Genomic DNA, 20,063 nt, shown 5'->3' on the forward strand with positions numbered 1-20,063 from the left:
TACTGGTTTGATGTCTGATTAGTTGTACATGTTGAAAAGTATCTCACCAAAAACCTTAAAATATATTCCGCAAAGATCTAGATGCAACATTTACAAATCTTAAGCGTATTAAAGCAATCATTATTACTACATAGTATTAAGTACTGTTAAAATCTACCAATACAGTACCTATCCCCATAAAATTAGGTATTTCACAGTTCTTTGTAGATTCATTGATATTATTACATACAGGAAAAAATATATAAGAGATATCAGTAGGTAGCTATATACATAATATTATTACTCTATTTCTATATACATTATTTTACAATACTAGAGAAATACAACAGAGATATGATTTATACACTACTAATCCAATGTACCGGTCGCTATAGATACACATAATACATTACAAGTGAAATAAAATGTACATTGAATTAAAATGTGATTTAAAACGTATTACTCAGTAATACAGGCGGTACTTGTGGTTACACTATTGTATTGGGACATTGTTCACTTGCAGTAGTAACGTTCCTCCACGTGGGTACACTTTTCACACTTCAGATGACAGCACCAAATAAATTTACAATTGCAGTCTTCAGTGAACGTCACTATCTTTCTACGGAAGCCTCTGTTACAGCACATGACATCACAGTTCATGATGGAGTTTGGTTTTCTGTCACACTCCCTGCCGACAGTCCCCAAGGAGCCATACTGTTCATCTCTTTCACAGTGGCTAGGTGAGCCCTCAATGTACACAAGATCTTTACCAGTTGGTGCTGTATACTGACTGTTACCAGGAATAAGAACTGGTCGATTGTCCTTTTGGGATACTGTCACTTGAGATGCTTCATTGTACTTCTCTGTGAGCATTTCACCGACAGTGTTAAGAGTTGGAGTAACTATCCAGCAAGTTTGGAGGCTGCAGGATCCAGATATGCCATGACAGTAACACTCCTTTCTGTAGTTTTCTGTCACCGCCTACAAGATAAATAAACAATAATTCACAAATCACAAAATGCTGAGTTTGACTGACACTCAGTGCACACTTAAACATGTTTAATTGAAACTAATTACCAGGGAGCCCATATACATGGAAACCAGCAGGATGGGTAGTGTAGGGTAAAAATCAATAGAATCAGGATAGGTCCATACCATTGTGTGAAATTCAAATATAGTTTGAACTGAACACATTTGGGACTTTACAACCCATGTAAAATTTTGTAAGAGTCAAAACTGGAGTTACAAGTAAAACACATAAAGCTTACCAGTCTTCCTGCTTCACTGTTGTGGTTCCTTAGTAAACTCGATGCATCACCGCTCAATGTGTACAATGCAAACTTGCTGGCGTAGTTGTAGCCATGTGCCAAGTTGTCACCACAACCTCCCCATTGGAATGAGTTGTTAGCTGGAGCTGGTCGGTCAGTAGCATCACATGAACACTGTTCTATCTGCTCCCTGGAACAAGCTCTGGCTATGGAGTACACCATCCCAGCTGATGTGATTGCCTGAACATAGGCTGTCTCCCGAGTGTCTAAATATGAAAAACAGATACTCAGTATAGCAGTTTGTTCGGTAAACACATTAATTAACGCAATGTACAACCATATAAGGTGTATGTGTTGAACAAATTGAGAAATTCAGTCTACATGCCAGTGCCTTGCTAAGCTAAATCAATTCATGGCCCCATGTATAGTATTGCTGTGTAGGACAATAGAAGCCTGAGAGGGTTTAAAAATCAGCTGAGTTATTCAGACAGCAGCTTGTATATAAGGCAAGCCACATCAAAAGCACAACAGCTGTTCAAGCTTGAAGTAAGTTAAAAATTATATTGCTAATAAGAACTGAAATGTTATTAGCTTTGTAAACAGCAGAGTTGGGAGTTCACTAACAAAGACAAGTAGGACTACTGTGTGCAGTAAATAGGTTTCAACAGTATTTGTATGCCTTCTTAGATGTAGCTAGGTGTAAGTTGATTTGTACCGGTGTCAACTTAACCAATACTGAGGAGTGAAAGGTGCTACTCAGGCCTACACATTCCTTGGAGTAAGGCCAGGACTGAAGATCAAACAGTAACAGATTCTTCACTATGATTGCTACTTAATGTGACAACACAGTTGTAGCCTTAGGAACAAAGTAACACAACAATACTCACTTCTTTCAAGACCATTCTTGAAGAGTTCTTTAGAACTGTATGGACAATTCCATCTTCTGGGTTCTAGCTGTTTGGAACACTGTACTAAGCCATCCAGTGCTCCTTCTGCAATGGCCAGGGCTGCATCCGGTTGTCGGAAACACTCATCCTTCTGATTCAAATTTAATCCATTGTCTCCTCTACAAATATCAGTTAGAGGGCTCTGATTTGACTCAAGAGCATTTAGTGCAAAATCTACAGACCTGCACAAATAAAACACAAACTCAATAATTTAGAAACATTTAAATACAAAATAATATAATAGAACAAAAATAAAACTACAATAATGATTGGTGCCAGCTTTAACACAGCAGCACATATACTAAACCTATCAATTCTCTACTGGAATAGACAAATTTTAGCTTAGATAGTTGAAAAATAGAGCTTAAGATGTTTATAAACAGATGACACAAAATATCTGTTCTTACAATTATCTACTTACCATAAACTGGATAGTGATGGTGGAAGGGCAGTTAGAAAAATAACTACACCCAAACAAACGGAGATCACCATTCTTAGTACTGGACAAGACTTGACACAATCTTACAAATGATTTCAGACTAGAAATAGCAACTATTTGACACGCTGTATGCCTAACTACAGGAAAATCAACACCTCAGTCAAAAGTTGCCACCACAGAAGCTAAAGCACTCAACACTTTCTGTTTGTAGTGACCACTTCAGAGTAACTCTCACAAAAGTGCTAAACCATTGCTCACTCACTCGTTTATAAACACTATCAACACAAAGCCATACAAGAGATGCATTAGTATGTCATCCAAAAGAAGATGTAATCGGATCTTAATCTCATAGTTTCATCCAATTCATTCATACAGTCCACTTGTCTGTCTGTATTCCATAAAATCTGATTTTCACAAAACCCTTGCTAGACGCTATATACAAGTGGGCACCATGGTAGTTATGTATTCAGCCTAATATAAGGCAGAGAAGTGGTGGAGACCTGATAAGGAATTTAAATGCATAGAAAATGGACTAACACATTATTCCTGGAAAAGTTGGTGTGTTTAAAGCTTGGTCTATGGGATTAAGGGATGGTGTCTCTCAATTGGAAGTCATAATGGAATACCAAGGTACAATTTGTTTTATGGCATTTGTATAAAATATAGTGTAGTACTGGAGAGTTGTTATAGTCCCATTATCTGTCAAAGGCTCTGGCTACTATTTTTGACATAAAGCTTCTTAAGTTTAAGTGGTATATAATTGGTGTGTCTTTGATAGAAGGAATACAAATTTTTCAGAGTCACAGACAAGCAGTTTTTGAAATTGGAAACAGCTTTGAATGGTCTTTGTGAACTAGCAGTGAGTTAGAAGCCCACCAGATCAAGGGGTTGTGGTAGTGCTGCATGATATGCTAACTATGCAAGTTTAGGAGAGAAGTTGCTTTATGGATTTATTGTGATAAAGTAACTGAAATCCCTTGCTCTGTACAACTACCACACACCACATATAGACACATCGTAGCACTACTCATGTGTACTCACACCTACACAAAATACCATGCTCTGTGACAAACACACAGACATGCACACACCACACACACACAAAAGCAAAGCAAATCCTCTGGCAGCTGCACTAAATGGCCATTGCTACTTAGTGAGCCAGTAATACACTACTCGGGTGCTAGGAGTAGTGCATGTAAATCCTCCTGGGGCAGGACCAGGAGGACTGTACATATCTCACAGATATAAGTCTCGGCTTGAAGTTCCACAACAAGCCTAACACTCCTACATGAGACATGGACAGTTGAGGCTAATGTGAATGAAGTGTCTTCAACCATAGATAATATATCTCTGGACACTGTGACCGGAGGTATATATTATCTATGCTTCATCTACACAAGGGAAGTAGCTTGAGTTAATGAATTTCACTGTTTGGCTTCATTAAATACAATAGCAAAATCAAAATAAAATGTTACCCACAGAAGCCTCAGTCAAAATAACAGAAATCATTGTAGTGCGGACTGTAACTATGAGCCTTGCTGCCGGATATATGCATTCATGCAGCATTATGAAGTTAGATGTGTAGGCAATAAGAAATTTGATCATTGTACAGAGTGGTTCCACATTGGTAGTCTCCTGTGAAAGTAACACATTAAGGGCAAAGTTCATAGTACTATCAATTCTGAATGGGAGTCATTACACAGTTTGACAAAGAACAACATCACACGACATGTATGAAACAGAAATTGTCCTTACAAATTGTCCAATGCAAATAGTTATTAACATAGCTATGCAATCTGTGTTTAATGAGTTATACTTTCATTATAATGCTTTCCTAAATATTTTTCATGGAAAAAAGTTGGCGTAGTTCACATGTTCGTAACTTACATAGTTAGCATGTTAGACTGGATCTGTGAGCTATTGAGGGCAATACCATTCTTTCGAGCACATCATCACGTGATTTAAGATTCTGTGTACATTGAAGCGCATGCAATTAACTACATATTAGGACAAAGGACATTGTCGAATTTAAATGGTTATACTAAGAGTGTTCATAAGAAACCCTCCTCTATATAAGCTGATAGATGGGCTAGCTTTGCAACTAGACACTGCACTTTCAATCATATTAAAAGAAAGCCACAAAATAATTCAGGCAGACAGGGAATAACCAAAAACTTAACAATGCACTAAATAAGACTGAAACTAGCAGCAAATCGACATGTTATTAACATCATATAGTAGCACGATTGAACAATGACATTAAGTTAAAGATTATTACATTAAACCCTACAACATTGCACACCTATAGCCATACAAGGCTACACTGGAGTGTTCATGGTTACAGCAGTATCCCATTACAGAGTGGCATGAGAGGTGGTCAAACACATGTGGGGTGATTGTGTGGTATACAGCACATCCTCCTTCACTGATAGTCACCCCCTGTGTGAACATGTAGGAAGTGTACATGAGATGTAGTTGTGAGGTTTATCTGTGGATCAAGTTACCACCAGTTACCTCCTCCATACCCTACCAGGTGTACTATACTAAATGAATAAGATAATGTATACTAATGCATGTGTGGGTTACTGTAATGGTCTGTAGATCCTTAACTGGTTGATAAGCATAACATCGATATGCTTACTTGAGCTTGAACTTGTAACGCTAGTCAGGATATAGTGTGTGTCCTTGAGTATGTTATTTAGTGACGAGTGAAAGAGTTATGAGTGAGACTACGCATAGATATATGTACCCTTGTCCCTCTCCGAAACAACACCTAAAAGTGGATGCTTTGCTTATTAGACAGAAGTCAATGGTACTCACGTACTACATATGTATGTACGCACATGTACATACTGCACTTTTCAGAAATGGAAATTAACATAGCCCCTGGCTCTGTTTAATGGTCTCAATATGTGGAGCAGTAAAATTTCATATAGCCATCATTCAATAGCCAGACTTGATATGCCACAATCAATTATGTAGCATAAATCCCTTCTCTTCACGGGATTGTCTTCAAGTATTGAAACCGTATTGAAATCATTTCTGGCTGCCCCTCACCACATAATCTTAATTGCAGCATTCACCAGTAAATGACCATTAACACCTGAGAATAGCCACTGCTGTCTGGGACTAATCACTGATGACATATAGCACACATGACCACTAGATACAGTACATGGTTTGGATGTAAAGGATTTTAAATTGATAATTTGAGAGATTAGTAGTTAATCTGTCTAGCCATACTTTAGTTTTCTGGTCGAAAATTTCTGCCTGTAGCACAAGGCTAAAACTGTAATAGAAGAAAATTAGAAAAAGACAGTTGTGTATGTACATAGAGGTACGTACAATTTCTCTCACAGTGGTTATATAATTATATATATTTATGAAAACATTTGAGATATTTAAATACAGTAGAATTCCTTAAAAGGATAGTCACCATGAAATGTGGACACCTTGTCTCATTTGCTAGTACACACTACATTAGACTTCCTATAATCAGGACACATCACTAATAAGGATGTTGTAGAATAGTCCCAAAGTGTCCGAAATAAAGAGGGATTTGACTGTAAATTTTAACATGTCCCTGTACACATTTTCTACTATACCAATAGGGAGAAAAGATGTAAAATGTTATGACAGGGGCAGTGGTACCAGCCCACCTGTAGGTACAAACTATGCTACGTTGAGTTGTCAGGTCCCACGTAAGTACCGTCTATCAAATTTGGAGGTGATAGGCCACAGGGTGTGGGATTAAATGTCACACAGATCAACAGCTTTACATGTGTACGTGGTAAAAGCTAGCATTAAACAGTTTTGGTGTCCAGACATCTTGTACAGGGTGAGGCAGGTATAGCACACCACAGATGAATGGGGCACTTGTGCTTCATATTAGTAGCAATCAGACGACCACCACATCTCATATCCACTTATAACATACTATTCCCAATTTGTATTGGTTACATGTTCATCAGTGACACAATCAGATTCATGATGTCCCTGGTGAGGCTTCTCTCCAAGCTAATCTGTCTGACCATGATTGGTGAAGTGTGGATACTCACATCTCTCTATGTCCTTATGTGTCGCAAAGTAAATACACTAAGATAACAAGATGATATTACATTAACCCTTATAAGCTACACTGGAATTTCTCTATGAATACCTCCTGTTAAATTCTATTCATACCATACTGGTTATAAATTGTCACATCTGCACAGTGTCTGGTTGATCTTGTGGTGACAGAATCATGGGTATATATTGTAACACTATAGTTCAGCTCAGACTACCTAAAGGGACAATATTTCTTCACCAATTTTATTCACATCATATCGGTAACACTCTACCTGGCCTGTGATGATGGGAATATTTTAATTAATCAATTTGACACCTTACAATTTTGACGTCTAAGCATTTCAGGAGACATGGAAATATTTTACTATATTTAGTGACAACAGGTGTAGTGATATTAGATTAAGTTAGAGCAGGGTTCTAAGTAAATCCACATCCTTTTCAATTCTAACCCTAGTTGAAGTTACGTACTATAATTTCACTTGTTCTAACATTTCTTACAGCACATGCAAACATAGCAGATATGTACATTCCTTGTACCTATTCGGAGTACACACTTTATGTGTGTATGCACATACATGTGGATGTGGCTAAAGGTGCTACACAAAACTGTACAGATATTTCATATAACTACCAGTTATTACATGAGACCAAGACAGAACTGAGGTTAAGTGTAGCTTACAAATGGTAGAATATAGCCAAAGTTGAGTGGGTTTATTGCCTCAGTGCAACAACTTGCTAATAAGGTAACATCCGACAGGTATCATCACTGTATAGTGTTATTGCCACACTGTACATAACATGGGATAGGAAAGCAAAGTCACTGTTACATGTTGTTCTTGAAAACTATACACTAAAGTACATTGGCAGTTCAATGGCTCAAACATGCACGTATTCTCCCTTAACATGGATGTGTGAAAACCAGGCACATGGGAATATTAAAAAAAAAACCAGTTTAGCTTTTGTCCTGTGTAATTATCAGTCCTTAGATACACAGTTAGTTACATTGTAGATATGGCATGATATAAGATCAGGTGCAGTTGGTCAACATGCCTGGCACCCTAAACCATTTGGACACTTGTTTTATCAGTATGCAGCATTCGTATTTTGGTAACCATTACATACTGTAAATAAAATTGAAACAACAGCTACATACCTGAAAGATGTACAAGCCTAATTCTACAATATTGATATCATATTAGATAGACTCTTAGTGCCCTTCTATATAATCTATGGTGACATACATTCAATGGCAGACAAAAACAGTTGTAGGATATTGGTTAATTGATTCATTGTTTGACATGTTGTCATGGTCACATTTCTTACAATGATTTCACCATGACAACAGCATGTCATGATGTCACCACTTATCAACCCTAATATGGCTTGCATGCATCAATTTCCATTCAGAGGCATGTAACTACAATAAAACTGTCGTGTTGCCTTGAAATACGGCCAGTCCTTTAATTATAACAACACAAGAATTTCCACTATCCTGGAGCCTATACCTACTGAGCTACTATCACTTGAAGTGTAAGCAATGAAATATACAGGGTAGGCTTACTGATCACAACCAATGCAACAATGTTGATACTGGTACTGATACCGATATAATATCAGTACAACACCCTCCTTAAGTTTCAAATTGCTTTCAAGGGTCTCACTTACGTAGATACTGTAGATGTATTACTGTGAAGAGGGGCTTTAAAAAAAATCATAATGTTTTAATTGATTTTTGAAAAAAAAATCTAAATACTTGATTACAACTGGCACAGTGTCACACTATGTAATTTATGCAAAATAAAATTGTGAGTGTGTATTTATGCGTGCGTGCGTGTGTGTGTGTGTAGTGGGCATGTATGTGTGTGCGTGTATTGGTCTGGTAACCGAAAGGTTCCAGGTTCAATACTCTGTGATGCCCAGTTGCTGTTGTTGATTCCTTAAGCAAGACTTTATACTCACACTACTCCAGTCTACCCAGCTGTATAATGGAGACCTATAGTGACCTGCTGGTGTCAACTGAGGAAATAAATGCCCAACTGTTGTTGTCTCGCTTAGTGTTTTTGAGGTTGTTTTGAAACTTTGGATTGCAAGGCATCTCTCTGTGACACTTATAGTGGGTTGATAGTCGTGCCCCAGGAAGATTTGCCAGCACAGATTTGAGTGCTTTTGTGGTACTCAAACCTCCCACTGGTTGTTCACTAGGCAGCAATAGCTGTGCTTAGCATAGCTGCCAGAGTCTTTTTTTTTTGCTTTGTGCAGGTGAGTAGCATGTGTGTAGTGTGCGAGTCAGTAATCTAAAGTATGTGTTAAGCTTTCACTTCTCAAAACAATCATTTGTAAACTTATGAAGCTCCGTAGACAGAACATGCTAATGATTTTGTGCTTTACACATATTACATTTTACCACTTGTGTTTATCAAGATTTGGTTTCTGCAAAAACTGTGATGTAAAATCCCAAACAGGAATTATACTGTAGTGCTAAATTTCAAGCTAATGGGCTTTTAATGGATTCAATCTGGGTAGCTACAAATCAGTTCCAGGAATACAACACTTTGTTGATGTAACGAATAAGGTGTGTATTAAGGAGAGTAATAAGGTGTGTATATCTTTGTGTAGTGTCTGTGTATGTAACTGCATACTAATTGACTCTCTTACATTCTTTTTGGTACAACTTGGCGTTACTGCCAAGACTGAGGTGGCTTCAAGCAGACTGTGAAAGCACACAGATACAGACATGCATGCATGTGTGTGCTCATGTGCAAATGTGTGACACAAAGACACACGTACACACACACGTACACACACATACACGCACACGCACATTCAAGGTGTCCCAAAATGTCTGTTCAAATATAACAGTATGTATCACGAAGCTGCAACTTTCATAAGAACGGTAGAATCTTTTTAGCCAACGATGTGATTGATATGATATTTTGTCACATACCCTGTAGAGAGATGGATTTACTGTTTGCCATGTTCTCCTAAGGGATTTTGTTTGATGTCCTCCTTGGTTAAAAGTAGTACAATATTGTCTATGCCAAAGTGAACAACCTCTATTTGTATGGAGCATTCCTGCAAATATCCTTTGTCTTTATAATGAAGTTTTTGTATAGCAATTTCTAAATGTGGATATTTTGCTAAAAACAAATTACATCATACAAGTGATTGACATCACTGAATATGGTACAGGGTATGTACTTCATTCACCTGTGGTCCGTCTAGGGAGTTGAGAGATGATGTGCACATATTGTAACACAATAGTTCAGCTCAGACTATCAAGTGACAAATTTACTTCACCAATTTTATTCACATCATATCGGTAACACTCTACCTGGCTTGTGGTGGTAGGAATATTTTAATAGAACAATTTGACACCTTACAATTTTGACGTCTAAGCATTTCAAGAGACATGCAAATATTTTGTCATATTTAGGGACAACAGATGTGTCATAGCTAGAATGTGAAACTTGTGATGGGAGTATCTGCTTTAGACGCACAGTGGAAATTTTAGAAAGTAATTCAAAACATCATGTGTGACTTTGCGCAAACTAAAATTTCAAAATGTCATTAATTTTGTTATCCTCAAACCTATGGATGTCCGTTAAATTTTATTTTTAAAAATGTACTAAAATTTAACCATATGCAGTATATTGAGCACAATGTGTATATTACAGAAACTACACAATTTAGTAGACTAATTTAATATGTATACCTACACAAGGCACCTATTCATCACCTAGACATGTTACCAAGGTCACAACTCTTACAAGTCATGTACATCAAGGTTTCTCCATGGTAACTACTTACTTTGATTTCACTTCCTAGTGACACAGTGGAACCTTTCTACTTAGGCTAGCATTTATTAATTCCTTGTTTGAAAGTAACCAGCTGGTGAGTGAGGGTGATTGTTTTTTTCCATATTTCCATAGCATATAAAAGATAACGTTTTCCAAGAATTCAAGTTATGAACAACACATTTATGTGCCAACAAGATATTGTGGTATCTAAAACTACCATATAGCAGGGTATTCCAAAATTTTGCAAAGCTGTTAAAATAGCCTCCAGCATAAATTTCTGCGATTGTGAAATTTGTGAGACATGAACAAATTGTCTGTAATTCTATGCATTTTATTGGATACTATGGCAAAGTTACGAAAACTTAAGAATATAGAAAGGCTTAGTCAATCTGTTCACTTGAAAATATAAGAAATTCAGTCTACCAGCAGAGTTAAGCTTCAATGCACAAATTTTACAAAAAAAAATTGGATTTTGCACACATAACCCGCTGTACAGTAAGTATATGGATTGCATCCATTAACATGTGAGAGTTTACAGAAACCGTAATAACTACGAAATCTACATCATATGGACACCTCAGAATTAACTAAAACTGCCTTGAGATACAGTACTGTAAATAAGACTAACATTATCAAGTATTCAAGAATTGTAGACCCAACACAATGCATGTCCTAGAATAAACCATTTTAGCCATAGGTGGCGGAGGGTGGAGCTAGAGGCCGAAGCCCTCCCTTAATCCAAGATTATATTTCTAGGAGTGGGAGTAAAGCTATCAATATACTCATATACAAAGTTCTAATAGAGCAGTCAAAGGACTGAAAGTCAGGATACACTTAAAGGTGGCCAACTTTGTCTGGTGTAGACTACTCCTAGTAACAAACAACACATAAAAAATAAAATCCACGAGGAAACACTGCATATAAGAAACTATAAATAATAATAATAATATTAGTTTGTTTTCATATTTGTTACAGCAGAACCCAGCTTGGTAGCCACCTGGCCATTCCTCTACTTTAGAAATTTATAAAAAAATTAATATTCACCAGTTTAAAGCAACCATCAGTTTAGAAAGACCAGCAAATTCATCTCAATGGTAAACAACTTATTAGTATAACTAATACTACCAAGGTCTCATGAAGATATTGTAAGGCTAGTTTCTGGTCAGTATTTTTTTTTTTGTGGGAAAGCACCGCTGAACTGTATGTTAACACCAAAATTAATGATGGTTGTTAAATGCCTCATGTCATCACCTGATTTAGTAAGAGCTAAAAAAGCTGAAAAATTAACAAAGACTGAAACATAATAAATAATATAAAATCATTAGCCTCTACTGCTGATCATAAGCTCATCAATAAAACTGTGCTAATAATCACATTCCTTGTGCCAGAGCTAACAGGTTTCCTCAACTGTTAATAAAATAGTAATAGTATACACATGCTAGTGTGTATACCATCACAATGACACTCTGTTAGTCAGTGTTAACACAGACAATAACTTGAGTGGTGGAATCGATTATTCTGGGTCAGGATCCAACCAGCAAATAGATGATCACAGCTCTGGTCTTCCTGAATATGTTCCCTACCTATCCTTGGTGTTCAAGATGACTGCTACAATGGCTGTCATACTGCTATCAGGCTGGGTGGTCTATACCATCAAGACAACAAGAAGTCTACACAAGCCTTCACAATATATTTGTTGCTAATCTACTGGTAACCACTATGATTGTGATCCTGATGTTCACCTTGACTGCTTCTACCATGATGGTCAGCTTTCAGCTTGGGGTTGAGTCTATTGCAAGCTGCACCATATACAACTATATGTTGCTCCCAATTCATGTTATAGGTATATCGACGGTGGTAATAGCAGCTGATAAGGCACAAGTTAAGGACTTACAAGCACAGAAGAAAGATGAAGTCTTGTGTTGTAGTGCTAATATCACTGGTTCATGACTGTAAGCTGTAGAGGTGTACCGATAATCGGATCGGCTATAATATTGGCCACCAATATGGTAATTTTTACCAATATCGGTATCGGTACAGAACAGCAGGAGGACCGATATCGCTACCGATATTTATACACTAGCAATAGTTTGTACATAAACGGATTGTGCATTGGTTTTCTACATTATTCATGTGGCTCTTTAGTGCCAGTGACTTATTATTCAATCTGAAACAAGCGCTACACTATGAGAAGCCATATAAACAGACGCGATTCTACTGTCTGTTGCTGGAAAGCTTATCACAGTCTTTATAAATGAAGCAGTTATAGAGTACCTTGTAATAAAAATAAGGGTCACAGGATAACCAAGGAAACTTGCTGTACCAGCTTTCTCACAAACCATTAGAATGCAGAGTAATGCAGAAATATCCGTATAAAGCTTCATGGGAGTATACATAAAAATGTTTGTGGGTGCCTAATTGTCTGGATTGTACAATAGAAACCCAAGCTGTATACCACCACAGGCAGAGTATAGCAATGAATACATGCACATGTTGTTGTAGGGTAGGTAAATGTACACTTTTAACTATAATGCAAATATCGGATCAATTATCGGTTATCGGCTTCTTTTGGTGACATCAATATCGGATATCGGTACATGCAAAAAAAACCACATTGGTACACCTCTAGTTAGCTGTTATTCCTACAGTTTACAGCATCATCATCCTGCATGAAGATGTTGTCATCAGTGTGCCAGAGTATGGGGTGTGTGTTCCTGCAGAAGATGCAAAGGTTGCTATTTCCCTTAGCCTTCACAATCCCTGTCACTGTGCAATCTGTTCTCATGATATTTCTCAACATTTATCTAGCCAAAATAGCCATCCAGGTATGCAAGCAGATTGAGAAGGAGACAAGGCTATCAGGAGTGTCTGCAAAGGTTACCGCCTTGAAGAAGAGGCAGTGCAACAGCAGACGAAATATGAAGCCAATCATCACTCTACTCATGGTCACCCTGGGTAATATAATGGTCATTTTGGTGTTCGTGGCATTGTCCTTTTTGGCAAGAGTCTTCGTAGAGTACCAGGAGTTGTTGCAGTATGTTATCATTGACAACAGCACATATTTGATCCACTTCTTGAGTCCAACTGCATATGGCCTGTACTTCAGACAAGTTCGTGAGCCGATGATGAAGCGACTGAGGAGATTGATAAGGATGAACAAGTTTAATGTGGTTGCCCCACAGCCACAAAGGGCTGCATGGATGTAACTACTTTAAATATACAATAGTTTGTCACAGTGACATAGTTTTGGGCATGTACCATTTATAAAATAAAACAGATAACCATTTGAATTGTGTTGTAACATATACTGGTATACACATTACAGTATATGAGAGCACATGTACACATTTTAAGGTAGTCAGATGACAAGCGCTTATTTTCGAGCATGAATCGTGTCGATATATGCAAACTACTTCTATAGTTTCTAGCCATATCACAAAATGCTACACACCACCATTTCTGCAGTAGTGAGGTACCACAGCATACAGTTATAGTAGATAACACACTCAACATATATTTACAAGCACTGTATACGACAATTTTTATTAGTTAATTTACTAAGCACTGTGGCTTTAACAAGAAATATGTACATGTAGTCAACACATGCATTTGAAGCAATAAATCTTTGCACAAACCTCGTGGCAGGTAAGTACGTACACAAGGTGAAAGAGAAGTGGTCTTAAGCATCAGCAATATGGTGAAAGAATAAAGTTCACCTTTGCAGTTTATCCACTGGTTAGGGAAAGCAATGGAGATCTATTCAGATTCTATTGCATTATAATATCTCAGCTCAGACTACTAGTTCATTCACATCATATCAGTAACACTCTACCTGGCTTGTGGTGGTATTATTATTTTAATTGAAGATACCTAAATCTTAATGTCAAAACATTACTAATTTACAGACAGACAACAGATGTGTGCTAGACTAAGACAAATACAGCACTCATATATTTAGGATGATCCATTCGGAATTTTCTGTCATTTGAAGATTGACATGAGCACCGTAACATTGCCTGCTTTAGACAATCTAGCCATTTTATGCATGCATGTGTAGTGTGTGTGTGTGTGTGTGTGTCCCCCACATGGTACAGCCTCTTGCGGGTTACTAGTCCTGTCCCAGGAGGATTTGTCTGCGCTGACTCCTAGCACCTGAGTAGCACACAGGTGTCCCAGTGCTAGTTCACTAGGTAGGTATGACTGTGCTTGCACAGCAGCCCAAGGCTTTGCTTTTTGTGTGTGTATGTGTGCACATGCGTGTGTGTATGCGTGAGTGTGTGTCATTGCCAGCATAGATACTAGAATACATAATGGATTGGAAACGCAATACATTTTAAGGTTACGGGCTCGGTATGGTCACGTGATTTATGGAAACGTTACCAAGTGTAGAAACTGCAGTTGTTCTTAACACTGAGACTACTATACAGGTTTTATAAAGTGTTAAATCATTGCTAAAGGATTCAGCTATTTATTGGTTTGTGACTGAAGGTTAGTCGTTTCGTACAACCAAAGGTGTGAAGGAAGGAATGCGAAATTTGTGTTCAAAAACTAGTGTGGGGGTTTTAGTGCATAGGGCGTATTACATACGAAGTTTTAGAAGTGCTGAACAGTTTCGCCACATAGTAATGAGTGCACATAATTATTTTTAGTACTGTACAGCAGTTACTTTCAGTAAGCGAAGCAAAAGAATGGCTACATGACGGTAGTGGCTGTGGGGGTTTTCCTGGCTTTGTGTAAACGAGTCTAGTGATACATGCTATACTAAAGAAAATTTCATACCTTCGAGAGTGCTAAAAAAGTATGAACGAATTGAACAAGACACCTGTTTTCGAGAAAACTCTGGGTGAATTCGACAAAAATGTATTGTGCCTATTGAAAATGCTGCTGTGCCCCGTAAGTGTCATCACGTGACCGTACCGAGCCTGTAACCGTAAAAAAATGTATTGCGTTTCCAATCCATTATGTATTCTAGTATCTATGTTGCCAGACAGAGATGCCAAACAGTATATATAAGAAGAGCTAAGCCTATAAGATAAAGGTGATAATGCTTCCACTAATCGGTAGTAGAGCAAATGATGGCGATGATCATTTATACAGTGAGCCAGCTAATTGGGACTTGAGTAAACTTCATATGCAAGTTTCTGTAAAATTTTCATTGTCACGTTTTACTAGGGAGACTCAATCAAGAAAATCCAGTTACTCAATCATGCTCATTGAAATTGTACATGCACACTGTAAATATAATTGTACGTATGCACTTTTCATACGAGATACATCCACACTCATATATAGGTCAAGTTAGGTATGAGTATTCTTCTGAATGTACACGTGCACTGTGTTTGGATGTGCTCTTAGAGCAAATGAAATTGCTTCAATAATATAAGGTAGGGTTCAAGTTAGTGTGGCAAGAATACCACAACCACACATGATTGTGTAACACATCCCATAAAGTAGCTTGTTTAACTTAAGATAGTTCCTACAATCATCAAGGTATCCAGTTCAGAGGGTGTACCAAAGGAACACTATAGGATTGTAAGTGTTCAGTGTCCACAAGTTCCACTGTAGTTGACAACTGAATAGAATCACGAACCAATGACTAATGCTAATAATGAGCAAACTATTAGCCAAACAACTAGGACTGGGTAGTGGCTCAGTATTTTAGCATGCTTTTGAATTGATGCTGGAAATTTTGGTGAAACAATATTATCATGATATGATGCACTAATGATTTAACAGAATGGTTACTTTTCATCCCCTAATAATAGTGATCTTGTTCTAGTCTATAAGGACCACATCATGTCATGCCATCTAACAATGGGGATGAAAATCAGGTAACTCAAATTGATAATGATCGGGACACTAATAGAGCAGTCAAACACTCTAATATAACAGTCACCTACACTCCTAAAATATTCTTGTATGTACTTTCAAATCAAGCACTATGTGATACAGATTGATAATTCCCATGATACAGTGTATATCACCATACCATCGTATTTTCAATAGCACCCAACAACAAACACTCCACCAAATAAATATGACTTATCAATGTGTTTTTACAGATGAGTCCTCTTCCAGAATATTCAACATACCTCCTAAAATACCCACAACATTTTTTCTAACCACCTCAGGCTAGTAGCCATCAGTATGGGCAACACCACAATATTTGTGCGACCGGCTGGTGATAAAAAAGTTTCATTCATGAGGGCTAAGGTCAACATAACAAGATTCCATGTTTCCCATCACCTTATGAGCAATCAGTTATTGAGGGTGGGCAATTAGTATCATTAATAAACAAAATTTCATTATACTTCGACGGCCTTCGAAGTGACAATACAATGGTTTTAAAACAGTAGACTATCTACAATGGATGTCCTAAATTATTGTTATCTTTTCATCATAAGGACAACAAAGTACTTTCCAAGAAATTAAGTAACAAATTAACATCTTCCAGAGATGTTTGAATCTATAAAAACACCTCCCAGCTGTAGTAGTGCATTGAAATAGAGTGACTGACTGCTCTATTAGAGTATCTTGATCTTATTAGAGATGCATTGATACCACTTTTTACCAGCCGATCCGATACCAATACATAATGTGGCTGATACCGATACTTTGCCATACAGGTATTATTTATAAGAAACGACCAGTATCTCCACTGCTGTTGAATAAACCAACTTACTTAAAATACACATGCTATTCTATAACACTGCTTGTTGGTTTTGTGGCCATCATACAGATGATCAATCATCACATATGGCTTCAATGAATCTTATTTCGTGGCTTACTGCCCATTCAACTGTACCAACAATCCATAATCGATACCACCCAAAATGGCCAAAAAAAATATCAGTATCGGTGCATCTCTAATTTTTAGTGCAGTAGGGTAAAGTGGTACCATAGATAATAGACAAGGGGGTGTCTATTATCTATGGTGGTACGCAGGTGGATAAATAGGGAAAAAAGAATAAAAGTTGGCCTAAATAGCTCCCATTTCATTGAAAATAAACAACAAACAAAACTCTACTAAGGTTTATTTTATGAACCAGTTAGTTTTCTTATAGAAACTCATTTTCAGATTTACAGTACAAGCTAGAGTTGTACTGATAATTGGATCAGTAATTGGTAGAGTCTGATAACTAGCTGTTTCAGTTGTAATAGAGAGTTTAAAATTAATACAAAACGCATGTTGCAAAATGCTTAACGACTGTTGCTATTCAGGGCAGAGCATGAAGGCTAACAGTATTTCGTCAAAAAGAGTACTTCCATGATTGGAGCCCCAGCCCACTTACTGATGGTATGAGCATTACCTTTACATAGTGGGAAGGTACAAACACTGGACTGGATCACTGGACTGGACTACTGGACTGGTGTTTTTTGGTTTTAAATTTCATCTTTTACATTCCAGGGTATAGGGTTGCGTTTGTGTAAAAACGTATCCCTCAGAAATACGCTGCTTGGTAAATTCTAGGAATTCTGCAAATTCTAGTAATTCTACAAAGCATTTCTCCTGTTTCAAAGGTTAATGTGTATATTGATAGTAAATGCTTTAATGTCCATGTTTGATCCCAAATGTAAGCAGTATTGACTGAAGAGAGATACTCTGGATCAACTGCTAGATTTGCACAAAGTGTAATAATTTTCTGGGACAAGATGTTGAAATGACATATATGCCACTACCTTTATATGTACACATTGGCTTAGTTAGTATCATCATATATGTGCATAATTATTATTTTCAAAATAGAATGATTTGGTAGAAACCAAGGAGGCATTCTCGTCAAATTTCACTAATACCATAGCTAACACAATAATCTTAGGACATGTCACACTCACATTCAAACATTTATGACTAAAACAAGTGTTGAAGAAAGAGTAACAGCCAATGTGCCTAATTAACGTGTTGAAAAATGCAATCAAAAGCCAAAAAAATACCAGTCCAGTGTTTGTGCCTTCCCTTACATAGTGGATTATGCACTTGCAGACTCCTACCATCGGGTATCGGTCAACTATTAAATAGGGAAAAATATTGGCTTATTGGACATTGAAGTGGGAATTGGTACAACTATAGTACAAGTACATTGAAGCCTCACTTAGCAGCCACCTCTTTAATAAGACCACCTCATTATAGTGGTTAGTAGGTCCTAAACATGCCTAAGATGTACTTCATGACCTCATTAATAAGACCACCTCATTATAGTGGCTAGTAGGTCCTAAACATAGCTAAGATGTACTTCATGACCTCATTAATAAGACCACCTCGTTATAGGGACCATGTCCAGTAGGTTCCTTATTATTGAGGTCAAAATTTTTGGTCCCAGAGGTGACCCATTCATAAACTATTGTGACCACATAAGTGCACTTGCTTGCGATAAATAAAACGCAATCGTGTGTATTTTACAACAGAATTTAAAGTGCATTCTGGCAAACATTTGCTGCCTATCATTTATCACTTCATTTCATTGGTGAGCAACAACACTTGCTAATGCTAGCACGAGATATTCGTATCATGAATGTGTTTTCACAACCAACCTTAGGGGAACCACTAGTCTCGTGTGGCCAGACCGCTTTTTCTCCGTCACGGCGCTTATCGATTAGAGATTATAAGCGCCTACTCCGAAAAAGGGTCTGGTCCAGATCCAATACGTAAACTTGTTTTCACACCCCAAGCAAGAAGAGCTCGGGGTGTTTAATCAACTTTTTGTCATAAAACGTATACTTCCTTTTAAAATTCAAGCCACGTATGCACTGGAAATGCCATGAACAATAGCCGGTAGAGTTGATGAGAGACACTGAGGCTGGTTTTCTAAGGCTAAAAAGGACACGGGTTGATTCCTTGCTCAGTTCGCCTTTAGTCTATTCGTTTTCACAAGGAATTGATCCATGACCTTGTTAACCATAGAAAACCAGCCTCAGTGTCTCTCATCAACTCTACCGGCTGTTGTTCATGGCATTTCCAGTATGTACGTGGCTTGAAATTTAAAAGGAAGTATACGTTTTATGACGAAAGTTGATTATTTGGCCTATTTGTGAAAACGAGTTTACGTATTGATTCTGGACCAGACCCTTTTTCGGAGTAGGTGCTTATAATCTCTAATCCATAAGCGCCGTGACGGAGAAAAAGCGGTCTGGCCACGCGAGACTAGAGAACCTGCTTTTTGACAAAACAATTTGGCCTCAAGAGAACAATCAAATCATTCTCTTTCATACACCAGGTACTGAGGTAGGAGATACGTACACACAACAAACCATTTTAAGTGTGCTAAAGACTAGCTGAACTGTACATGGTTTCATCATTAATACACAGATGCAACATTTATTTTAATAAGGTAAGAATAATGCACCAAACCATAAATAAACCACTCCAGATAACAATTTCTGTATAGTTAATACTCACTCTTGTATGACTAAGTTGAGAAGGTACAAAATCACCTCGAAAAGTAGCATCAGCTGTTTGTCACTACTAGGGCTAGTCAAGACCAATGATAGTGGGTTTTAAAATTTTAAACAACGCTATTAGCGCGGGCCTAACTGGACATGTTACTGGCTGACAATTTAAACGTAA

At 37.5% G+C, this 20,063-nt stretch overlaps 1 protein-coding gene across 2 annotated transcripts; it reads right to left on the bottom strand.

The window, feature by feature from the left end:
• Positions 1 to 251: 251 nt before the first annotated feature.
• On the bottom strand, positions 252 to 20,041 carry LOC136252082 (protein Wnt-4-like). 2 transcript variants are annotated; one of them, XM_066044440.1, is made up of 4 exons: positions 19,896 to 20,041; positions 2,135 to 2,376; positions 1,248 to 1,513; positions 252 to 960 (listed from the first exon to the last, which is right to left on the bottom strand). In XM_066044440.1, the coding sequence occupies exons 1-4, from the start codon at positions 19,943 to 19,945 to the stop codon at positions 493 to 495; spliced, it is 1,026 nt and encodes a 341-aa protein (XP_065900512.1). In that variant the 5' UTR covers positions 19,946 to 20,041; the 3' UTR covers positions 252 to 492. The 2 variants fall into 2 exon arrangements, with proteins under 2 accessions (XP_065900512.1, XP_065900510.1); XM_066044438.1 differs by lacking the exon at positions 19,896 to 20,041 and adding an exon at positions 2,616 to 3,931.
• Between the last annotated feature and the right edge of the window lie 22 nt (positions 20,042 to 20,063).

This window comes from Dysidea avara, chromosome 4, assembly GCF_963678975.1.
Source record: "Dysidea avara chromosome 4, odDysAvar1.4, whole genome shotgun sequence".
Lineage (NCBI taxonomy): Eukaryota > Metazoa > Porifera > Demospongiae > Dictyoceratida > Dysideidae > Dysidea > Dysidea avara.